The 22806-nt window shown below is 45.6% G+C and overlaps 2 protein-coding genes across 2 annotated transcripts in view; one reads left to right on the plus strand and one right to left on the minus strand.

The window, feature by feature from the left end:
* LOC137622982 (lysine-specific histone demethylase 1A-like) overlaps window positions 1-5508 on the plus strand; it is a 137651-nt gene extending 132143 nt beyond the window's left edge. Inside the window, exon 16 of the mRNA XM_068353593.1 lies at window positions 4830-5508. Coding sequence (XP_068209694.1) covers window positions 4830-4998 — 169 coding nt within the window. The 3' untranslated portion in view covers window positions 4999-5508. The remainder of the gene's footprint in view (window positions 1-4829) is intronic.
* A 9457-nt stretch (window positions 5509-14965) lies between these two features.
* Window positions 14966-22806, minus strand: part of LOC137623701 (uncharacterized) — a 55633-nt gene continuing 47792 nt past the window's right edge. Inside the window, exon 2 of the mRNA XM_068354526.1 lies at window positions 14966-15976. Coding sequence (XP_068210627.1) covers window positions 15224-15964 — 741 coding nt within the window. The 5' untranslated portion in view covers window positions 15965-15976 and the 3' untranslated portion in view covers window positions 14966-15223. The remainder of the gene's footprint in view (window positions 15977-22806) is intronic.

A 22806-nucleotide genomic window follows, 5' to 3' on the forward strand; every position in this document is an offset into this window, starting at 1 on the left:
ATTAGCCTAGTGTGAAAGCTCATTCTCACTTCCTTAGACTTAGACTTCTATGAAGTTTTTGACCAGGGTCAGACTTCTCTACGAGGAAGTCTGTTTCTCTCTGTGTTTATTGGCCGACCCTTCAAGGTTTTTCGATGGACATATGCGAGCAACACGTGTCTTAGCGAGTGTTGTTTATTCAACATTTTCATCCTCTCTTGTTAGAAGCCAGTTGCTTCCCAATCCGATGATGATCAAATTATTTTAGCCATTTGAAAGGTTTGCTTAACAAGCTGACTCACCAGCACGAATGTGTTCCGACATCATTGTGTTATAGCTCTTTAGAGCTCCTGGAGATCTTGGCAAGCTGTCTTAGCTCGGTCAGTGTGCACTAAAGGTGAAAACATTCCTTTCACCTGAGAGTTTTCTTGGAACAAGCAGTTGCTCAACTCATACAGTGAATATTCGGTGCTCAAATTACCTGTGCTAGCACTCTCAGCTCAATCCCCATGGCCCGTTGAAAGGAAATCACTCGATTTGCCCAATGGTTTTCCACGGTTTTGCTAGAAATATGACTTCGTCAGATATATGATACAGTATTGATTCGACAGATATTAAAACTTTTCTTAAAATTTTTTTCATTTAAATTGGATACTGTATACTGTAAAAGAAAATACTAACTTACCAAGATAAATTTATTAATTTTCATATATAAACATATATTATTTCTAAGAAAATAGTTTTCATTTTAGTGTACTATTTCCAATAGACTGGTGACATTACATTTAAAAAGTGATCGTAAATTTGAACAGTCGTAAGTCGATGACTACCAGTAGTATGAAGGATACCCACATCACCCTACCATAAGGTGCTGAAGATTGGTCTGGGTAGGACTGTTCACCTGCAACTGATGAAATAGTGGTGGCTGCCCCATCAAGCTTATAATTGCTAGCTGACCCCAAAGGCACAAGTTGATGTGTGAGCTCCACACCGGCACGAGGCAGTTGCATGAACGATACCTCCAATGGCCTACCATGTAATGCTGGAGATCAGTCTGGGTAAGACTATTTCCCTGCAATTGATAAAACAGCAGTTTGCTGTCACCCCACTGAAGATTGCTAGCTGACCTTGGAAGATACAAGTTGATGTGTGAGGTGCATATTGACAAAAGGAGGTGTCATGAACGATACCCCTAAGCCTTAACTGACACTCCCTCCTCAAGAAAGAGAGGGATCACTACACTGTAAATTCCAATGTACTTTTAGTAACAGGTCTTCCCACACAACTGTTTTCTTTCTCTTCTTCTCCAGGAAGGAAGTATTTGAAGAAAAGGAGGGAGAAGAGAGAGAGAATAAACTTTCTCTGTTTCCCATTGCAAACCATTCTTACTAGCTGTCTCAAAGGAATTATGGTCTGGGCAGCCAATTATGACTGCACTCCCTTGGAGAAGGAAGCTACAAGTACTTCCTCCACCAAAACAGAAACCACTACACGGAAAACTGTCAGTGCCAGGTGTACCCGGCAGATGATTAGTTCTAATTATCAAGTATGCAGGTGCAGGCGACACTCAGGCCTAATCAGGTAACTCTCTCCTGAGCCAAAGAAACTACCACAATGCAAGACAATTTTTGCTTCAAGCTCATTTTCTTCCTGAAGGAGGTATTGGGGGCTGCTACTTTGTGTCATTTCCTCAGAAATGTACACAACACATGAGGATCCACTTCACCACTTGCTTACCTTAGGATGTGCGTCAGCTTATAATCAACATGAGGAAAAAAAGAAAAAATGCAATAAAAACAAGTGAGGCAACGCAACAGTACGTCCGCACTGGTTGCGGCCAAAGACAAAGAGTGGCTATTCTGTGACTGCAGGGTGGGTGGGGCTTCATCCCCACCTCAAATTTGTTAACAATTTAATGGCAATTCCAGAGCTGCCGAAGACATATCAATATTTAAAAGGGTGAAAGGTTTTTCTTATCTATACAAACTCAAGTCCTTTGAATAAAATTTCCCATCTATTCCAGCTCTGCTGAAGGCATATGTATTTTAAAGGATTCTGGTTTGTATACCTAGCAAAAATACATACAGTATTACTTTTAAAATTCGTGTTCTCTTAGTAGTCTTTAGAATAGAAATTTTAGGTATATCATATGTGTGAAGTCACCATGACTGAAAAGACATTAAATCATTGAGTTATATAAGACCAAATACATCACAATATACTCAGTTATATTATGGGGAAGAGTAATTTGATACTGATGTGGGATTAATGTATATAATTGAATTGTTTGAGCCTGTTATATTTTTTTTTTATCAAAGCCTATTCTATGTACAGTGATACCTCTGGATACGAAAGTTTCTGCTTACGAAAAATTCAGGATACGAAAAGCGATACGAAGATTTTTATGCCCCAGTATACGAAAAAAATTTCAGGATACGAAAAGCTTACGAGATCCCAACTCGTCGCTGAGAGTAATTTTAAAAATTTTCAACTTTTTTGTTAATTAACTGTACCTTTTTTTTCAGGGTATCAACCCTTAATTTAGGTGTACAGGTAACAATACACCACTGATACAAATGCTTTACATACAGTACCGTAACTATTATACAGTAGTAAAGAAAACGGACCGTTTTCTTAGGGCTTGGAGGGGATAACTAGGCTATAACTAGTGTACATTATTGAATAATCTCATGGTGGTTTCTGGAATGGATTAGGCTGGTTTTAACGGTTGGGTTAATTATTGAATGGTAGAAATGGCTGCATTGCATGTTTATTACTACAGTTTAGCGTGTTTATGAAAGAAAGGTGTCTTTTCATAAGGCTTGGAACGGATTAGGCGTTTACATGTAAAACGCGACTCAGGATACGAAAAAATCAGCATACAAAACCGTATCCCGAACGGATTACTTTCGTATGCTGAGGCATCACTGTATATTGTTATGTAATTTTAAGTATCTGCACTCATGAGCAATATGTCTGAGTGAGCAGGGGACTTGGACTCAAAATCTTTTGGCAATCCATATAACCTAGAGCAGTCACATACTGGTGCACTTGTATATATTCAGACACAAGTTCGCTCACTGATAGGCATACAGGTTTGTGTTCTCAACTCACACTCAACCCCCTTTACTCCCCCACATACATGGGATAGATAAAAAAAAAAGACACGCAAGTACACCAATTTCGTGGCCTCGGACAGTCCAGTCCAATAGCCATTGCTGAACATAAGGAAAGTATTCCGGTGTAACTGACTTAGCTTTTTTGTTAGATCCTTACATGTAGAGGCACAGTTAATCAAGATCAACAAGATGCATCCTCTATGTTGAAAATTACAGATTGTCAACAATCGAGTTTGTCTATGGATGGCCCTGTGAGAGGACCGATCCATCATTGAAGCTTTTTTCATCTAAGCATCCACATTTGGATCCAGTGTCTTGAAGGTGTTTCCTGCTCAGAAGTAACAAGACCCTTGTTCATCCTTTTTGAAGGTATCCAAAAGAAGGGAGAACAAAGATTCTAAGAAGAAGGTTAAGAAACTGGATGACTCCTCTAGGTCTTTTTGTAAGAAAGATCCTAATGATCTCTCTTTTCCTCATTTCCACTTAGTAGGTCTGTAACATGGAAGCTGCAGCCTTCTAGTTGGACCACTGGTCATGTTCCGTGAGGTACCAAAAGTATCATGTCCAAGATGATGCTTACAATGCACGTATGGTGAGAGTGAGAGTGTTAAGGCTCATTTCCTCTACTCTCCCCTTCTTTTTGGGTATAGAGGTTGGAACCTCATAAAGGTGGATGGACATTGATACAGGCAAACACCACTGATAGCTAGCAGCTTTTTATTTCTGTTAAATAGAAATGTTCATTCCACAATCCTCATTATGAGGTGGAGGATGTATATGTATTGGTTTTGATAGGCCTTAGTTAACAGACTCACTAGTGTAAGAAATATTTTCTTGTGTAACGACTTTTGTTGCCTTGGTCGTGAACCGGACGCTATTTTCGTCCTTGGCTTGCAAGGTGTCTAAGATGTTATGCTACTTAGCACCTTATCAGTTTTAGCATAGCCATCTTGAGATTTTAGCCAGCCAGTTTGGTACAGTAATAGGGATGTCCACCCACTTGAAAAAGAGTCTCATTAAAAGGACTGTTTGTTTGTGTAGGAACATATCACAAATTTCAAAGCTAACTTACATTGAAGAAGGTAATGAATGTAAGAGTTGATGGGAGAAGTACAAGAGGAGGGCCAAGGTCTGGGTGGATGGACTGAGTAAAGAAAGCTCCTGGTGATAGGAAGATAGATGTGAGAGGCAAAAGAACGTGCCAGAAATAGGAATGAATGATGGCAAGCGACTGAGATGCAGTTCTGATAAGCCCTGGTTTTTCCACCGGTTACCATGTTAACCCTTGAGGTAGCAGCAGTAGGCAATTCTGAATATGAAGCTTGAATTGTGGTGGATGATGGGGGAGGGTGGGCTGTGGCACTCTAGCAGTACCAACCAAACTTGGCTGAATCCCCAATCAGGTTTAAAGGAGCTAAAAGAAGAAAAGCCCTTTTGTTTACTTTTTTTTTTGTCTTACGCCCCCCTTAAAGGTATTTTACAGAATTGCCTTGGTAGAATACATGAATAAATAAATACAACTCGCTCAATCATCATCCACACCAATTGAATCTTCTTATTCTGAATCCCCTACTGCCGCTACCCCGGTTTTCAATTGCAGAGTTGAGAGATCTAGGTGCACTTAAATTGATTCTCATTATTAAAGGAGTCAGGTTTTTATAGCTAGGAAAAATATAAATAATTATTTTTGAAAATTTGCGACATTTTGTTTGTAAATTTTTCATTTGACAGATTATTCTTTGGTGGAGAACATACAATAAGAAATTATCCAGCCACTGTTCATGGCGCCTTCTTGAGCGGGCTGAGGGAAGCTGGACGCATTGCTGATCAATTTTTGGGTTGTCCATATGCAGCCCCTCCACCTCCACCAACAAATGGTACAGCAAAGATAGAACCATGAGCAGGATTATTCCAAGCACAGATTAAAATAATGTTAAAATTATTTATCAACATTGTGAAGTTTAATGTTACTTATAAGCTGTATTTCATTCAAGGTCTGTTAGTATGTTTTTTTTTTTTTTTGGGGGGGGGGGGGCATTTCTTAAGAAGGACAACTGTGGAAAACATTACATGCAAGTTATTTATTGTACTGTACAAAAACCTGTAGGTACATTTTGTCATTTTAGCAGAAAATTAGTTTTCATGATTAAATTCTATATTTTAAAACTGTGGTTATTTATAATGACCGTTTAGTTCTTGTGAATTTTTAAATTAATAAATTTCTTATTTCCATACTCAAATTTTGAAGTAGTACTTAGGGTTTTGTGCTGTACTAATTATCATTTACTTACTGAGATACTAAATTGTAATGACCTTGATGAACTTGGAATGATTGGTTGGAAGCTTTACAGAGTCGACATACTTTCTTTTAGATAACCCTGTTTCCCGATCATAAATAAATTTGGAAATATAAGTTTTAAGTATATTTACTAAACATAAGGTAACTCTTATAATAATTAAAGATAAAATGTGATGATGGTTACTTTGTAATTTATTATTTTAAATACAAAAACAATGGAATGTTCCTTGTGTTCAGGATCATATTTTTTTCATTTATGCTAGTTAATACTCTGAAGGAGTATTAATTTAATTAGATGAATAAGTTATTAAAAATGGAGAAGATATAATTGCATTCTCTTTCTTGTACATAACATGTTCAGAAGTAATTATATGGATTCTACACCGTTCAAAGTGTCAAATTCAGGGTTTGAGTTTGAAGTTTCTCTGTACTCTCTTGCCAGAGTTTTGGTTTTTGAAATTTGCTTACGTGTAATTGTTACGACATGAATACAAACCCTTATCTTTTAATAGGAATAACTCAGCATAGCTGGGTATTCACAGCCATAAAAAAAAAAAAAAAAAAACTTGAGCGAGGTGGCAGACAACCCCTGGATAGCGAGGGGCAGTGGTTAGCAGTTTTGGCTCTTATTCACCAAAAACACTGACTATCTATACCAATTTTGACTCGGTTGTTAGAGAAATTGGATGTGCGTCGCTCCTCTATCTTGGGTTCACCCAGCTTTAATTAACATTGTTTTTTCTTTTCAGGTTGTTTGCACTGTTTTCCTGAGATAGCAGCATACTGACTTGCCCTAGCATTGAGGACTGCCCCTGTGGCACCTTACATTCGCCGCTGGAGGCAGATCACCACCAGCTTTCCCCTTGTGCAGAGGACCCAGACTTTTTCTTTCTTCCGTAGAAACCACTACTCCTGCCTCTGTCGGATTTTTCCAGAATTTGGTCGGACCAGAGGGATGTTCCTCAACTCCTGAACAACTTTTAGGCAATGGAGAAACAATTGTGACCAACTCCCAAAAGGAAGTCCTTGTTACACTTCTCACCTCTGGCCTTTGTTGGGACTTCAGGGTTCTCCTTGAAAAGGCAGACTTGGAGGCGTCGAGGGGTAGCTTACCGCAGGAACCTCTACCTCCTTGTGCAGAGGTCGGCGTAGGCTCTTCCTCTTCCTGTGCTGAGTGAAGGGATCAGTTTCCATCCAGCTGTGTACCCTTCACTGCTGCTTCCTCTTCCATCTGAGGTCCTGCAGAATATTCCTCCTCGGGGTAACAATTTCATTTGTTCACGCACTTGCTAACACCGCTCAGCTTCAGCCCCCACCCCAGTGCCTGCCAGCCCTGTGGTAAACTTCAGCAGACACCCTCGTGTCTTTGAGTGGCTCCACATGGTTGAGCAAAGTCTTCAACTTTCTAGCAAATGTCAATTTTCTCATAAGTGTGCTTGGGAGTACTCACCAGCTCGCTCAAGCTTTGCAGCAAGTAAGGGAGTGCCTCACCCAGCTCCTCTGCGCCAATGGGCACCCTTATTAAATAAAGATGGCGTATACACCATAATGCCCTTGCCTAGCATCAGCAGGTAGTGCTTGGGAGGAGCCTGCCCTTCCAGAGTATTCCCAAGAGGAGTCCGGGGAGGCTAATTACCATCTTCCTTCCTTCTTTCCCCAGGCCAAGTGTCTTCCACACCCTCGGCCTTTTGAAGACTTGCTCGAGGTCTACTCTTGCAATCCCCCTCGTGACTCAACCACGAGCAACGAGCTACACAACGTCACAGCTCGGGCACGAGGTTTGAACACCTTTCGTGAGTGTGGCATGGCTTCTCGCACCTTATGCCCTCAAGGGTGAGGTCTGAGCTAAACGACATCACAGCTTGTGCACGCGGTTTGAACTCCTTTTGTGAAAGAGTTAGCTGATCGCACCTATTACCCTCAAGGGCAAGCTCCCCAATCTCCCAACCATCCACTCCTTGGGATCCTGATGCGGATTGGATAAACAACATCGTTAATGCAGCTCTGGTATCCCAATCTGCACAGACCAAGGCTACTTCTCTGTCTGTCCTACCCGACAAACTGGCTACTATTCTGTTAACTTTGGATGTGTCTTCGAGGAATCATCCTTCCATGCCCCCGCCACCCCCCCTGCCTAAGGCCCCAACTCAACTAGCTCTCTCGAGTACTGACCTTTCACGTTTCTCAGCACCACAGAGACTGGGAATATAAAACCTCGCCGACCGGATGTGGACCTCTTGTGGAAAGAGCTCGGCCTGGTTTTCTCGAAGGTCCCTCAGAGGCAGCCGGTCACGCCTCTTCCAGGAGACACCACTCATCCTCGTACCAATAGATCATTCGGAGATATCTTTATAGGCTCTCCCTTGTTGAATTGAAACAGGGGATTCACCCTCTCCTATCCCTCCTCTGAGACTTTCCTCTTCCTCCTGAGGACTCTCTCAAGCCTCTCGGGCCCCTGGAGCTTTTTCAGCCACGGGAAACTATAGGTTACCCAGGCCCTTCCTTGAAAGGAACGCAAAACATCCTTGAATCCTTCTCGGGGTAGGAAGGACATGGCTTCCCTGCCGAAGAATTGGGCCTCAAAATATGTGTCGACGATCCTCTTCTGCAGCGGAAAATTTAACAGGTTATAGCAGGTGCCTTGGCATCTCAGCCTTCGGAAGCCTTCCCTGGCCTCATTGCCCTTTGTACCTCTTGATGACTATGACCCACCCCTGAAACAGTTGGGTATGACCCACAAAGTTGAGATCCTGATTGATGATTCAGATTGCTCAGACAGTGACCAACCAAAACCTCCCAGCACTAAGCCTCCAACCACCGAACTGGGAGAGTCTGATTTCGTCTTCCTGAGAGTCTCGGCTTGTATTTGAAAAGTTAACAGCATAATTGCCAAAACCACTTTCTCTACTCCAAAGAGCTGGAACACATCCCTAAACCTACTTTGTACTGCTCCTAAACCCAAGTGATCTCCCTAATAAAGATGAACTCGCAGATTTCTGCAAAGAAGCACCCCCTCAGGGCTAGCAGCTCCTCGAGAACACTTCCTCCACCGTTCGTAAGACAACATAAGAACTCTATTGATATTGTGATAGATATTACTACTCTACTGCTAGTAGATTCGGCAGTGTCGGCCCTGGCCCAGGGCGCGTTCCTGGACAAGTTGGCTTCGCAGCCAGTCTCCTTTCACTTCGGGCAATGCCCTAGTGATGGAGAGGCTTGCAATGGAAACCCTTCAGGCCTCCTCCTGGGTGAACCATACTTGGCAGACAATGAAGACCTGTCTAAACTGGAGAGGAAGAAGTTCTAAGACATCATTGTCTGAAGCCAGGACTGATGAGTTTCTAGCACGCATGCTGCCAGCCAATGGGCTAACTGGACCCTAAAATGATAAGACTCGATTGTCTCTAGTTTCATGAAGCAGGTGCTGAAAAGGGAGGTCCTCCTCCTGCGTAACTTGTGTCTCCTCTCCTTCATTGTTCCTTGTGGACAAAGTCAAGGCTGTAGCACAGAAATAGAGGAAGGCAAGTCAGGACTTGCTGCTTTTCAGGGCCGTTTCACGTCTTCCCTTCCCTTTGGCACCTCCTGTGCCTAAGGCTCAAGGTGCACCACAGCAAGCACATGACCCCTTCCCGGACTCTTCTCTGCAGAACACTGGCAAGAGGCCTTCCCAACCTAGACAACACTTTCAAGGGAAAGGCCAAAAAGGAAGGGGAGGCAGAGCCTCCAGACGTGAACAACGTCCCTGCTAGTTGGGGATGCTTGCAACTCGGTTGGCAGTGTTGGGAGAGCTATCTTCAAAAGGTACATTTCTGAGTCTTACCACCTCAGCCTGAGGGAGCTGTCTATGGAATCTTCCTATGACAGCATCCCTCCTCTTAAGGATGGTGTTGGCCCAGAGGTTCACTACCTGATGGTAGAGAAACTCGATTGCCCAACAGGAAAGTCTCCATAGACTTCCTGGAGGACTCTATAAGATCAGTCCTTAGACCAAATCAGTTGTCCTAAAGAACCCAACCTTAAATCGAGGCACGAAGTCGTCTGCATGGCGTACTTAGCGACTTTCTCTTGGTTGAGTATCTGGGGAGCCAAGAACGAGACTGGAAGTCCCGTGAGCTTCTCAAAGGGCATAGCCCTTGAGAGTGCCTCTATGGAATGGTCGTGAGGCAAAGCAGGAAGAGACTTGCTAAGGATTTCGTAATTCTTCCTCTGAAAAACATTTGGAGGATGTTGGAATGATGAGAGGAGGAAGACCCAGTTGCCTGGGACACTGCTTTCCGTTTGGCACTCCTCAGTCCCTTTGACCATGGCGGAGTTGCACTGGCCTTCAGGGATTTCTGAGTACCACAAAACGAGTCCAAGACCGTTTCCTTCCCATCAAGAGGGTCTACCGGTGGATCTGGCAGCCCAGTGATGCAGGATAGAACCTGCCCGAGGGCATGTTTCGACTCCTCTTCATCCTCCGTTAGTTTAGGGCTAGCAGCATCTGGCAAATCATCGTCCTCGAGATTGCTTTGCCCATTACTTCCGAGCTCTCACCCATAGGACCCCGGAGTGGGTCCAAGTTATCAGTGTAATCCGGAGACAGGGTAACTGCTGTAGACGTGCTCACTTCCAACTGCCTATCAGGCCGAGTAGGGGGGAAGCCTGGCCAAGGATTTAGTATTTGTAAACAAATCCTTGGGCTCCTTGTCCTGGGGCAGGCAAGGGCTTTACAGGCTCTGCTAGTCTGCAGAAAAGATGTGCCTCCTTAAGCTTTATCTTGACCGGGGAGGGACAGAAAGAGTCCCTGTAGCAAATTGCCATGTCTTCGTGTGTGTGTGTGTGGGGGGGGGGAGGTTTGAAGGATGGATCCGCTTCCCCTTCGGTTTGGCCTTTGAGACCTGGAACTGCAAAGGGGCTACCTTGTAGTTTTCTTGTGAGGCGAGAAGTTTTTCTCCCTGCAAGGGGGAACAGCTGGAACGGAATCCTTAGAACTCCTCCTAAGATTGGCTGGAGAAGAGGCGGCAACAGAGGAATTCTAGGAGTGCCTCCTACAGACTGGAAACAGGGAGTGACCCCCGTCACAGCTTGTTGCATTACGTCAAACAATGCTCGCAGCCATGCGGGGTAGCGGGCTCCCGATGAGCTGGGAGGGAGGTCCTTAGGATGGCACGGATCCCTAGGCTTAGGAACCTCAGAAGGGTTCTTAGCCCTATTCCCTGTAGGAGGCTTACCTGCAGGCAAGGTTGGCATAGGCCTCCCCTTGGGCAGAGAGTCTGGGCGTTGTTGCGTGGGCGGCTGTTGTCTCTGGGGCGGTGGAGGCCACTAAGACTGGTGAACGTCTCTCCTGGCGAAAGGTTTACCCCGGGAAGGGAGACCTTCTGCCGCCAGAAACGCCGATGGTATTTCGTCCGAGGACGAAGCAACCACAGGGGCGAGGCGAGATGGGTTCTGCGAGGAAGGAAAATCATGAGAACCCTCTCTAGCATGAGATGCTGACATGTCATGTCATGCGGCACAGCGTGAGACTGAACTAGAGCATGAGGAGGAAACCCAGGGGGAGGAGCTCCAGGTCGCGCGACCCATGGGAATCCAAATAACGAGGACCCTGAGGTTCTGCATCACTAAATCCTGCAGGAGGTTGGTCGCCTGCAGGAGGTTGGTCGCCTACAGGACGAGAGGTGCAAGAGTCTGAAAACTCTGTCACACTAGTCAAACTCACCATGACGAGGATCATAGGAGCTGACAGGCGCATTCCCAGCTATGAGAATTCGAAGGTTCAGCCTAGCGCCCGGCATGACAGTAGCTACTCCTCTTGGAAACTAAAGAAAAAATTGGTCCATCACTTTAGTGAGGAAATGAGTCTTCATTGAACATCATGGAAAGTCTGACCTTGTGTGTTTCAGTAAAATGACTATTGGCAATTGACTTCAAGAAAAACTTTGACAAAATGGTTAATGACCTGCCATGAAACAGCAGAATTCTCAATGCCCTGAAATCAGTACACCAAAGTAGACCTTCAACAAGGCAAACTCATGAGGAACTCCAACAAAGATGGATAGTAAAGAGATGAAGCAGATGTGCAGAAAGTTATTGCATAATCAAAATTCATTTGATTTTAGAACAATACTGCAAAAACTTACTAACTTTGTCAATGGTCAAGTGGCATGTGCTGAGGTAGATAAATCACTAACTGGGGTCTTGGAATGGCATATGAAAACAAACCACCTTCATAAATTCTAGACTGATAGTAGGTGGAACCAAGAGTTTTATGGATGCCGAGGTTAGAGTTAAAATTTTCACGTTTGCTGAAATAAAGAAGTCAATAAAGCTGTATTTGCCGATTTTTTCTTAGTCATTCTTTACAGAAAGAGTACCTCAGACCCTTGCAAGTACTGTATAGCAAAACATAGTTCAAATGAAATTGCTGCATTATTTTGCTCTCATGAGGAGGCTGACACTTGTTATTCCATGTCACAAAATGTCACCTCAGCACCATAAAATAATAAATTCTGAAGATATTGATGTACTCTTTCTGATGATTTATCACTTCAATGAGTGATATATCATATCCGGGAGGTTTATGTGGCACTGCTGCTCAGATTCTGACCATTGCACAGAAGCCGTGAGGTGCAGCGGATGAGCCCCACATCCTTCTTTCCATGCATCTGTGAAGAGCAACTAATCTCCCCACCCTTCTTTTGATGCATCTGTGAAGAACAACAAGTGCGAGGAAGGAGAGAGGTGGCCTTCTACCCTGAGCAGGTTGGTGTCTGACGCCCACCATCCCAGGTCTTTTTTTCCTGCCCCACTGGCACCAGAATACTTGGAGGGTCTGAACGCTGAGACCAAAAGGTCTTCAGCTGCCACTCTAGAGATCGAATGCGCAGACAGCCATTGGGGACTAACAGCAGCTTTGCCACTGATTTACTGGCAATGCATCTCTCGAGAGGAAGGTCTGAGCCATCTCTCTCAGTTTCTTTACTAGTTCCTTGGACAGAAAAATCTTACCAAGTTTGGTCATGATTTTCATCCCCCTATATACCCTGTCTTGAGACAGTTGCAGTTGGGACTTTTCTTAATTCCCCATGACCTCTGGATCTTGGCAAAATACAAGAAACCTGTCTTTGGAGGAGGAGAAAGGTCTCCCTCAAATCAACCAGAACCCACCAATCGTCTAGATAATGAAGCGGATGGCTGCTGTTCTTGTGGGCCTAGGTGTACACCCGAGATGTTGTGGACAGGCCTAAACACAGCACCTTGAACTGGTATATATTCCTTTCTAACGTGAAACTCATGTACAGTACTTCCTTGAGGATGAATGAACAGAGATCTGGAAGTATGCATCCTTGAGGTCTAATGATATGTGTTCTGACAGCCTGTCTGACTGTCTGGGCTGTCTCCATCCTCCAGATGCCTTCTCTACAAGAAATAAAGAGACCGTAGAAGCCTAGAGACCCTTCCGAGACCTCTTGGAGAGTGTCCTTCTACAGGGTCTGAACTTTAGCCTCAAGGTCCTGTTCCTTCATGTTAGAATCTGACATCATCGGAGGGAGGATGAGAGGAGGGCGAGTGTGTGAATTGCATGTTATATCCCTCTCTTAGTACGGAGACAGGCCAAGGTTCGGCCCCATGGAGCATCCACCTCTGACATCTGGTTTTCAGGCATCCCCCTACTGGTGGACCGGTCATGGGAATGCATTGCCCTCCCTAGCGGGATTATCCTCATCTTTTTCGTTTAATCCTCGAGCTCTTAGGTTGGAAGGGCTGTTTGGGGCTATGGATCTGCTTTTTCTGAGAGCTCCTCTTCGACCTCTGAGCCTTAGTCGGAGAAGATCTGTGGTGGAAGTACCGCTGAGTAAGAGCGTGAGGTCATCATCCATGTAGAAGGGAGTCCTGACTCTCTTTCCTCCATCTGTCTGCCATCCATAGAGGAGTTGCGCAGCCTCATAGCTTTTCTCTTAGGTACCAGCCTCAGGAATTTTTGAAACTGCATCGTTTCGTTTCAATACCCAGTTGATCCACTGGTTCATGATGGTATGTGCCGAGAACACCAGGGCCCTAACTCCCAAGAAGAAGAAGGCCAACAGTGCTTCCTTCCTTTGAGGAGTAGATAGATCCTTGTTCTTCATGAGGTAGCCTACTGTTCCTCACCAGTGGTCCAAACATGAAATGGATTGCACCGAGCACTTTGCAACCCTTACCATGTTGGCCGCATCACTCACACTAAATGCACTGACAAGGTTGCCAGAGAGAGGAGTTCTGCATCAGAGCCAAACTTGCTAGCTCCAACAGTAGAGGAGAGGGATCATCCTCTACAATCCCGTTGCGCCCCTAGATGTAAGACCTCGTGTAAACTTTCCTTGCACGGGGAACCTGTGAGCCCCAAGGTCACAGCAGATGAACTGCCCTCAGTGGCCTACGCTGCTTTGTTAGCATAAGCAAGGAGGCCCAGACACGTAAGTTTGTCCTGTAGTCACATGAACCCCGCTCATACTTGATCATCTCCCAGGGGAAAGGCGATCAAGCAGAGGCAGCGTTTTGAGGTTGAGCCGGCTGAGACCGATGGCGAGGTTTCTTCCCTTTCAAAGTAGAAGAATCCCTCTCCTTCCGCAGCCTGTTAAACCTCAACCACTCCTGGTATGAAGACTCCTGCATGCAAGAGTGACCTCTACATGCAGGGCAAGGACCGTGAAGATCTGTCTCCTCTGCCGATATGAAGGTGCCGCAACGGCGCCCTTCATTGCTGGGACAAACCCACATGATTACAATCCCTACGGGCAGTCATACCTGAAAGAGAACAGAAATAAAAGGAAATTTTAAGCTTTTCAGGCTAGTAAATTAAGGAAACTTTTATTTGGTTTTAACGGAGGAGTAAGAACATGTCTGTATTCCAACAAACCAAAATAAAAAGTGAGGGTTGTTTACTAGTGCTGGTGTGAGCGAGGTTCTGGCCTACCTCCGCTATACCCCTCCACTAACTAGAGGGTAGTTACAACTTGCAAAAATTTTTAAGGGCTAGTTTCAGCTATTGCCGAATTAATACTCCTACGCAAAGAGCATAAGGTTTGTATATAGTGCTGGATCAATAAGCCTTTGCCCATCCGGCCACCATTGATCACTTCAAACAAAGTAATGTTAAACAAATATTCCTGGTAACATGAAAGATATTTTGGTGTCCGCTTCATATTCTTACTGTATTAGTATGCCCTAAACTGCAAAATTATTATTGTGCCGATTCCGTACAGAGTTTCTCTTTATACTAAACACTATTCAATCTAGGAATTACTTCATATTTACTTAATCTGCCTCTAAAATCCTCAAAATTAAAATATTAAGCAATACTGTCATTACTTAAAAATTTTTTAGTGAAGAAATGCCAATTAAAATATGTAATGAAGAAATACCAACGATGTTGATACTATACCAGAATAAAAGGATATACAGTAATAAATCAGAACCATTTTCCCAGTTGGAGTTTTAGGTTTATAACTTCTTGTTCTTCCAACTAACTAGGGTTGTAGTTAAGCTAGTAATAATAATAATTTCCCTCATTAACTCTCTAGGAAAATCAAATAAAACCCTTACATAATAATTGTCGCCACAATGAAATATTTGTTCGTTTACAAAAATTTATTCAGAAACTAAAATATCAAACAATTTTGCAATAAATCCCATTTCACTTTCTACTTCTTTAGGCTATTGTACTTTTACAGTTTCTTTAACAGCAAAACATAGTATGGATGAAGTGATTCAGTATGGAGAAAATATAATCTGTAGGGCTTCAAATTTGGTGGGATACAAAAACTATAAAAATATCGCTCTCAAAACTAGTAATCAATAAAAGTTACTTTCCTTCCAGTGGATCAACACCAAACTCCTCTTGCAACTGATTGCGCAACATCTTCCTATACCTAGGCAACAAGTTTGCATGCAGTTGATCATAAATCATCCACAATTCTCTCTTGATAGATTTGCTTCCAAAAGGAGCCCTGACTACACGGTTCCACATTACATTGAAAAACACCTCGCCCATGGCATCTGCAAGCTTAATAGCATAGTCTTTATTTTCATGTGAAGGAGTGAACACTACATAATTAACACCTGGATATTCTGCTAGATACTTCAAATGCTTTTCTAATGCAGGACTTTTATTGCTATCTGCTTTTAGAACTTTCTCCCTATTGAAAGCTGCTGTGATTTCACTCGCATTTATCTCTTTGTATTCTTGTGGCTCTTCTCGTCTTCCATGTGGACTTTTCTTGGCCTTTATTGAATTAGCTTTGTCTAATTTTGGGGGGCTTCCTTGCTTTTCACAGGCACCCAATTCTTGCAATGATGGACTTTCAACACTGTAATCCAAATTCTGTTTTGATGATGCAACAATATTTTCCTTATTCCTGGCATTCTTTCTTTTCATTCTTCTCCACAGATTGCTTATCTCTTCAACTGTTATTTCTTTCCATTCTGGTCCTTCAGCAACTACAGCAGAATGCATCTCTTTCCTACCAAGATTGGGATTCCCCACCTTCAAGCGAGCCATCAAGGTACAGAGGCTTTGTTCCTTATCTGGTTCACTGAACGCCATTTTTCAATCCACCTGTAACCAAATAAATACAAAGATATTCAAAGTAAAACTAAAATTTTTTTTAAAACAATTTGTATTTTTCCTAGCTATAAAACTTGAGTAATTTAAATGGGTTACAGTACTCTTAGTCTCGTTTTTTACGATCAGAAAATCAAAAGGTAAAGGGTTTGATTGCATTATCATGCAGTTGCTAGGCAAGTCCAGTGCATGGCGTTCGCAGGATGCACTTCACTCTCTTCCTGTCGAAGACTTGTAGGGAGGTTGAGGCTGGATCTTTGATTAAATGACTAAAGTTTGTAAAGCTAAGGAAAATACAAATAGTTTTAAAAATTTGTTGTTTATTTCTATGCACATACAAACTTCTGAGTCATTTAACTGGGACTCTCTCTTATGTAGATGGGAACTCTCCCCCTACTCACTGGTAGTGGGGGGGGGGGGGGGCAGTAGCTGTAGTGAACGACACCTCGTAGTAACAGGAGATTTTGAGGAGGGAGAAGTCTAATTGGAAAGGGACCTCTGGTAGTGGTATCACTCGCCCCAGTTTTAATACTGACGCCCTTTAGGGGTGAGCGAGCTGGGTATATTCCTGGCATTCCATACAACTTTTTTCTCTGGTATATTTAGCAGTATTTATAACTTTGAAATGGTGCTTTAAGGAGCATTTCACTGGGCGATACAGTTTCCTCGCCCAGACATAGATTTTTCCTTCGTCAAAATCCCTTTTTAAGTAAGAGCTATAGGTCAGAAGTGGATTGATTTGGAACTGCATTGCAGGGTTGTAAGAGGCAGGGCTAAAAAGTTCAATCCAAAGGTTTTAGTCTTGTGCCTGAGGTTACGATATACAATATAACCATTAATAAATACACAATGAATCTCAAATACTGTGTATAGTCAATGATAACTGAAAGAACATGGCATTCTCACTTGCATTAGGGTCAATTCCAAGTAAAAGCTTCAGGTCCATCTGTGATCACAATCTGCCTTGATCCACATTACATAGCCTTCTAATGCAGAGAATAATTGATGCCTTTGGTAAAACAGTTAAGTAGTCCATAAGAGCATAAAATTAGATTATTTGAGCTGTAACAATAAGTTGTGAAGAGAAAGTGTCCAGGGACCTATTAGTACAATCTCTAGGGTAATGGTTTTGCCTTTTCCATATGCCACCTTTGAGAACTTGTGCTATCGAGTGGTTCTTGCAGAACGCTGGGGTTGTAGCAAGACCATGGATATCATGTGCTCTAGGGGGCCTTTGGCAATACTTCCCCTGAGGATTTATAAGCTATCATGATTGTTTGTCTTTACCAAATGAAACTATATTTTTGGATACTTTCTTTTTGGAGCATCTTGCGCTCACAAACAAATATGAAATATTTGGAGATAATTTGTATTTTTCCCTAACTAATACAAACCTGGAGTTATTTATGTGGATTATCTTTTGGAGAAGCTGGAAAGTAGCTACTAGAGTTAAAAGTGCGAGGCGGCAACCCTACCTAACCAATGAGTGGGTAGGCAGGGGGTAGCTGGGGGTTACCCAGCCACCTATATCTACTCCCAGCTATGAACTAAGTCACTTTTTTAATGGAGGCAGGACTTCTAGGGGGACAGGTAATGGCAGACCAAATTATATGAATAACTCCAGGTTTGTATTACTTGGGGAAAAATAAAAATTATCTTCAAATTTGTTCCCATACTAACAAACCTTACGTTATTTATGTGGATGACTCACTCTTAGGTGGGTGGAAGTCCGATTCTGGCATGGACATTGATCCAGGTTTACCTAGTACAGTGTATGTATATGTATATATTCACATGTACACACACACACATATATATATATATATATATATATATATATATATATATATATATATATATATATATAATCACAAATTTTAAGTAATTTGTATTTTTCCTAACAGTAATTACCTCAAACTACTTTCTTAGGAGTATCTGGGATCTCCTCCCAACCGACCAGAATTTTGTGTAGTTTACCCTACTCCCGTTTTCTATGCGGGGGAACCTCTGGCAGAGTGATACGCGCCATGAGGCGACCCGGGGTCAGAGAGCGTGCTCGCTCAGGTCTCGACCTCCAGTAAGTTTTGATAGGAAGGTTTCTACGAAGTCCTGTAGGGCACTCGGGGCAGGATGGGCAGGCCATAACCCAAAAGTAGTTCAAGGTAAGTACTGTTAGGAAAAATACAAATTACTTAAAATTTGTGATTTGTTCCAACACGGAGTACTTACCTCGAACTACTTTCTTAGGAGACTTATACTTTAGGAGGTGGGAGTGGCCTTCCGGACCTAGAGACCGTTGACGAAGAGAAAAAGGGGAACCTAGATAGGAGGCTAGGTTCTGCTGACCTAAAAACAAAACGAGAAATAGGGGAAAACAACGCAAAAAACTATCTTAGTGTCTTGAGTAACTCACCTCTGTAAAAATCCTTGGAGACGTATTCTTTCACTGACAGTATCCCATGGCAGGTGAAGGATTCAAGGGTCATGTAGGCGAAGGTGATAGGAGGGAAAAAGGTAAGGAAGGAACCTGTGTCTCTTGGACTTACCGCCCACGGCTTCCCCGAGGTTACACCTTAAATCTTTAGGAGCGCAGAAATGACTGGACCGAGCGAGAACCCATCCAAGGATTTTCTCGAACATTCCTTTAGGTAGTGAGCCGTAAAGGTGGATTGTCTTGACCATGTACCTGCTCTCAGGATCTAGACCACTGCCATGTTCTTCTCGAAGGCCAGCTTAGTACTCAGGCCTCTAATGTCAAGGGGTCTAGGCTTTCCCGGAAGGGAGACCCCCGAACTTCCGTAGGCTCTCATGATTACCTGTCGTAGCCAGAAGGAGACCGGCTTCTTCACCTGTCCTGAGGAGACGAACAGACTCTTGGTCTCGGGGCGAAGTCTGGCAGTCCTCTCTAGGTACTTCCGTACTGCCCTGACTGGGCACAGTAGTAAGTCCCTCGGGTTGTCCGACCGCGGGATAACTGGCACTGAGAACCCTTCAAACATAGGGTCCCAAACAGATGGGTTCTGAGTCTTAGCTACAAAGGTGGGTAAGAACCTGAAGGTAGCTTCTCACCAGCCCTTCGAGTGTGAGACCTTGTAAGACAGCCCATGAATCTCACTTACTCTTTTCGCCGACGCAAGGGCTAACAGGAAGATCGTCTTGAGGGTGAGCTCCTTGTCTAGGATGTCCTTGAGGGGCTCGAAAGGAGGCTCTGAAAGCATCTTCAGCACCCTAGCCACATCCCACTGGGGCACTCTAGTGGACTGGGGAGAACACGACTGTTCGAAGCTCTTGATGAGAATCGAGATATGTCTGGAAGTACCTAGGTCGATGCCCTTTAGGAGGGAGACTTGGCCCAATGCCGCTCGGACTCCTTTGATGGCTGGGATGGACATGCCCACTTCGTCCCTGAGATACACCAGGAAGTCTGCCATCTCGTGAATGGAGGCCTCTAACGTCCTGATGTTCTTCGAGGAGCACCATTTTGTAAAGGTAGCCCACTTCGCTTGGTATACCGCGACCGACGACCGTCTTAGGTAACCTGACATCCTTGCTGCGGTCTTCGATGAATATCCTTCCTTCCAGAGGAGACGCTCGATAACCTCCACGTGTGAAGGAGGAGGGACCGAGGGTTTTCGTGAAACCTATGGAAGTGAGGCTGCCGGAGAAGGTCTGGCCTGTCCGGAAGCAGCCAAGGTGGAAGGCACGCCAGTTCCTTTAGGTCTGCGAACCATTCTCTCTCTGGCCACCAGGGCGCTACCAAAGTCATCCACAGGTTGTCCGCCCGTCTCACCCTGTTGAGGACCTGTCTGAGCATCCCGAAGGGAAGGAAGGCGTACACGTCGAGATTGTCCCAAGGATGTTAGAAGGCGTCCTTGAACGCTGCTGTCGGATCTGGCACAGGAGAACAAAACACGGGGAGCTATGCATTTAGTCTTATGGCGAAGAGGTCTATTACCGGAGAGCCCCACTTCAGGATGATGGTCTTGGCCACTCCTGGATGTAGGGACCATTCCGACCCTACAACTTGACCCATCCTGCTGAGGACGTTCCTCTTTCCCGGAATGAATCTGGCTGTGATCTTGATCTGCTCCTCCTCTGCCCATTCCAGGAATTCCGTTGTGAGACTGCACAGTTTCCTCGACTTCAGTCCTCCCTGCTTTTTCACGTAGGCCACCACCATGGCGTTGTTGCACATCAGAGCCACGGTGTTTCCCCGGCGTAGATGGACGAACTCTCGGCATGCCCTTTGCACGGCCATCAGCTCTAGCACGTTTATGTGCAGGTTCGTCTCCTCGGGGTCCCATTTTTCTTTTGCTGTCTTGTCGAGAAGATGGGCACCCCAACCCTCCTTGGGTGCGTCTGTGAACAGGAGCATCTCCGGAGGGTCGACTGCGAAGGGCATTCCCTTGAGGCTGTTTGTTCTGACGTGCCACCACTTCAGGACCTCCTTCGTCTCCGGGGACACCGGGACTATCTTGTGCGGGGAGTCCCCCTGGTTCCAGAGCTCCTTCAGGTTCCACTGCACGCCCCTGAGTTTGAGCCTCCCCAGGGGAACTAACTTCTCAAACGACACGAGATGGCCTATCAATCTTTGCCAGTCCTTGGCTCTCCTGGGCTGGCCAGACAGGAAGGGCCAGAGTATCTGCTCTAGGTTGTCCAGTCTCTCCGTGGAGGGGAAGGCTCTCGCCAACCGGGAGTCCAGAACCATCCCTAGGTAGGTCATCCTGGTGGAGGGTATCAGCTGAGACTTCTCCAGGTTGATGATTATACCCAAGACGCTGCAGAACCGCAGAAGTTTCGCGCCTTGCTCCTTCAGTGCTCCCTCTGAGGCTGAAAGCAACAACCAGTCGTCTAGGTACCGAATCAGGCGGATGCCCTGCTCGTGTGCCCAGGTTGAAACTGTTGCGAAGACCTGAGGAGCTGTCGACAGTCCGAAGCAGAGGGTTCTGAATTGTAATGTCTGGGTACCCCATTTTACCCTTAGGAACTTCCTGCTGGAGGGGTGCACAGGGATCTGGAAGTATGCATCCTTGAGGTCTATGGACATCATGAAGAAGTCCTCCTTCAAGGCCGCTAAGACCGACTTCGGGGTGTCCATCTTGAAGTCGGTCTTGCACATGAACTTGAGGGCTGAGAGGTCTCTGACCGGTCTCCAGCCCCCTGTCGCTTTCTCCACCAGGAAGAGCCTGCTGTAGAACCCCGGTCCTGGGTTCCTGACTGGCTCTACTGCCCCTTTCGCAAGCATTGCCGAAACTTCCTCCTGCAACGCTGCTTTCTTCAAGGGGTCCTTGGGCGCCAACCACTCCGCCTGTTGGTCTGGAATCAGAGGCGGTGGCTCCGCTAGGAAGGGTAACCTGTATCCTTCCTTCAGTACTGCTACGGTCCACGGATCCGCTCCGTGGTCCCGCCATGCTTGCCAAGATTGTTTGAGGCATCCCCCCACCTGAGGCTTCGGCAGGAGTAGGGGGCCTCCCCTCCTATCTCCTTCGAGAGGCGCGGCTGGAGCGTCCTCTCCTGGAGTTAAGAGTAGGACGGTCTGAAGTTAGCCTGAGGGGTCGAAGTACTTCGACACCTCTGCGGGAGGGCTGCGAGGGCTGGTGTCAAGACACAGACGGGGTGTTCCTTCTGGGCTGGCTCGGCGAGGCGCGGGAAGGGTGAGACATCCGAAGAGGGTCTCCTATGGGCAGGGCGTCTTCTTGGAAGGAGTCTGGGCTCTCCCACATCCTTAAGTTTTCTGACCCCTCTCCATCGTCTCTTCCACTGCCTTCAAGGGGAACACCGACTCGCTGCACAAGGGTAGGTTCCTTAAGGCTCTCGCTTCTCTGTCTGGTAGCCTCCTGACCAGCTTACTCAGGACTGTGTCCCTCTTCCGCAGGACCCAGTTGGCTGCCTGAGAGAGGGACTGGTACCAAAGGAACTTGAGGGCCTTTCCCCCTGAGCTAATTAGTTCCCTCAGCAGGGTCTGGTTCTCGGGGACGGAGAGGTCGTAAGAGGCTTGAAAACCTACTAGCGTGGAGGCCCACCAGTCCAGCCATGACGAGACGTATACCAAGTCCAGGGCCATATCCTCCATCATGGAGGTCTCCGTCGGAGAAAAACATACTGGAGCGGAGGACGCCCTATCCTCAGCGGCTCCCTGGTTCAGTATAGCAATGGCTGGCTCCACCGTACAGGGACCTGCGCTGCGCCCCTCCGGGAGATAAAAACGCTTCTGTGTCTTGAGTCCCTGGAGGAATTTGGAGGCGCTCTGATTCCCGGGGGCATCCGCATGGCTGGCCATGACCTTATTAATGTGTCCCATGCCCAGCCTAACATCTCTCGACAGGGGGAGAGCCAGCGAAGGCCTCTGTTGCACCTAGTTGTCCACCAACCTGCTGAGTCCAGAGAGCCAGGGCTTCGGCTCATCTGGCCTGTGATGTTTCCTGATGAGGGCTAGAACTTTCCTGTACGTGGAAACCTCGTCCGTTGAGCACTCTCCGCCATCCACGAGGCCTTCGGGCGACTGGTTAACCCCCTGAGTAGGTACGTCTAAGACGGAGGGCTCCGCTTGAGGTGGAGGCATCTTTCTGTTGTGGCGAGCCCTTGGCGGCTCGAGTCGCAGAGCGGGCAGCCCCGCTGGGATGAGGGTATCAGTCATGGGCCTACCCTCTCCTGCGGGGATCCAAGCGGCTGCAGGCTTCCCCGTACTAACTGGTTGACTCTTACGCTCAGGGCGGGGCACTGAAGTACTGGAGGACGGGACAAGGCTGCCAGGCCGAAGGGGCGACTCTCTCCGTTGGGCGGATGAAGTCGGAACCTTCGCTGACTTATGCCTGTCGACCGAG

This window comes from Palaemon carinicauda, chromosome 30 (assembly GCF_036898095.1).
Source record: "Palaemon carinicauda isolate YSFRI2023 chromosome 30, ASM3689809v2, whole genome shotgun sequence".
Taxonomy (NCBI): Eukaryota; Metazoa; Arthropoda; class Malacostraca; order Decapoda; family Palaemonidae; genus Palaemon; species Palaemon carinicauda.